This window comes from Poecilia reticulata, linkage group LG13 (assembly GCF_000633615.1).
Source record: "Poecilia reticulata strain Guanapo linkage group LG13, Guppy_female_1.0+MT, whole genome shotgun sequence".
Lineage (NCBI taxonomy): Eukaryota > Metazoa > Chordata > Actinopteri > Cyprinodontiformes > Poeciliidae > Poecilia > Poecilia reticulata.
This window is the reverse complement of record NC_024343.1, coordinates 32,823,146-32,824,409: the sequence shown is the minus strand read 5'-3', so window position 1 is coordinate 32,824,409 and position 1,264 is coordinate 32,823,146. Positions and strand designations below refer to the sequence as shown.

At 52.8% G+C, this 1,264-nt stretch overlaps 1 protein-coding gene across 1 annotated transcript in view; it reads right to left on the bottom strand.

Moving 5' to 3' along the window:
* Positions 1-312: 312 nt before the first annotated feature.
* atg16l1 (ATG16 autophagy related 16-like 1 (S. cerevisiae)) overlaps positions 313-1,264 on the bottom strand; it is an 11,605-nt gene continuing 10,653 nt past the window's right edge. Inside the window, exons 14-16 of the mRNA XM_017308132.1 lie at positions 906-1,075; positions 731-832; positions 313-654 (exon numbers count right to left, since the gene is read on the bottom strand). Of these exons, the coding sequence (XP_017163621.1) occupies positions 561-654; positions 731-832; positions 906-1,075 (366 nt within the window). The 3' untranslated portion in view covers positions 313-560. The remainder of the gene's footprint in view (positions 655-730; positions 833-905; positions 1,076-1,264) is intronic.

Below are 1,264 nucleotides of genomic sequence, written 5' to 3'. Positions count from 1 at the left end.
GGAACCATGGTTCATTTTTCCCAGTGGTCAGTAAACGCAGCGTGAGCGGCTCGTTTCAGGCGGTTTGGGTTTAATGTCTCCCAGCAAACTGAAAACAGAAACAAGCAGAAAAACTACAGACTGTTTAGCGTTTATGGATCCGAAACCTGATCAGGCCGTTCCCATGGCAACAGTGGCTGCTTCTGAAGGAACCGGCAGCCCTCCCAGTATCGCTCCGGGAACGCTCAGAGGCACTTCAGCAGCTGCGTGTGTGTGTGTGTGTGTGTGTGTGTGTGTGTGTGTGTGTGTGTGTGTGCATCAAACAGGCCAACATTCACTCTCAGAGTCTTTAATCTTCATCTGTTTAGAAGAACTTCCTGTTTCCAACAACACGTCGTCTCCTCCTCATCCTCAGCCTTCATCAGCTGTCCATTCAACCGTCAACCAGCAGGTGGCGCTCAGAGCCAGCTCTTCTTCTGTCACAGTTAAAACAACTGAACATTAAAAGCTCCTCAGCAGCTTCATCAGGAGTCCAGAGCGCCGGCCGTGTTGGCTCCGCCCCCTTCCTGGGCTCCGGCCAATCACATGTCAGACCACAGGATGGCTCTGCTGCCCTTCTCCACGCTGGCGACGTACGTTCCCGACGGCGACCAGGACACACAGTTGATGGCCGAGCTGCGGGGCGATGACATCGTCAGCGTGAACAACAGGTGGTCTGATCCAGCAGAACCCGGTCCGGTCCAGTTCTTACCTGTGGTTTCGGTCCAGAGTCCGGTCCAGTTTCCCTGTCAGGACGTTCCAGACGTAGAGAGCGCCATCTGCTGACCCACCGGCCACGTAGCTACCGTCAGGACTGAGCAGAGAGAACCGGGCAGGTTAACAGCGGTTCTGTTCGTTCATCAGAACCTTTCTGACGTTCAGCTCACCTGAAGGTGACTCTGGTCCAGTCGGCTCCACATTTGAACCCCTGAGCACTGAACACACACACAGAGTCCACATCATGATGATGACTGTGATAACAGCTGTGATGAAGAGTCACTGAACTGGTCATTAAAGGCGCCATCTTTAAGTTTCTGGCGTTTTCGCTCACGTTTGTTTAATTCTGTAATATTTGGCCCAAAGCAGCGTGAGAAGAACCTGATGCAGCTGAAGCTTCGAATACATCCCCAGGGTTTCGTTTCCACCTGGGCGTTGGTTTCTCACCTGAAGGTCTGGTTGGTTTCTCACCTGAAGGTCTGGTTGGTTTCTCACCTGAAGGTCTGGTTGGTTTCTCACCTGAAGGTCT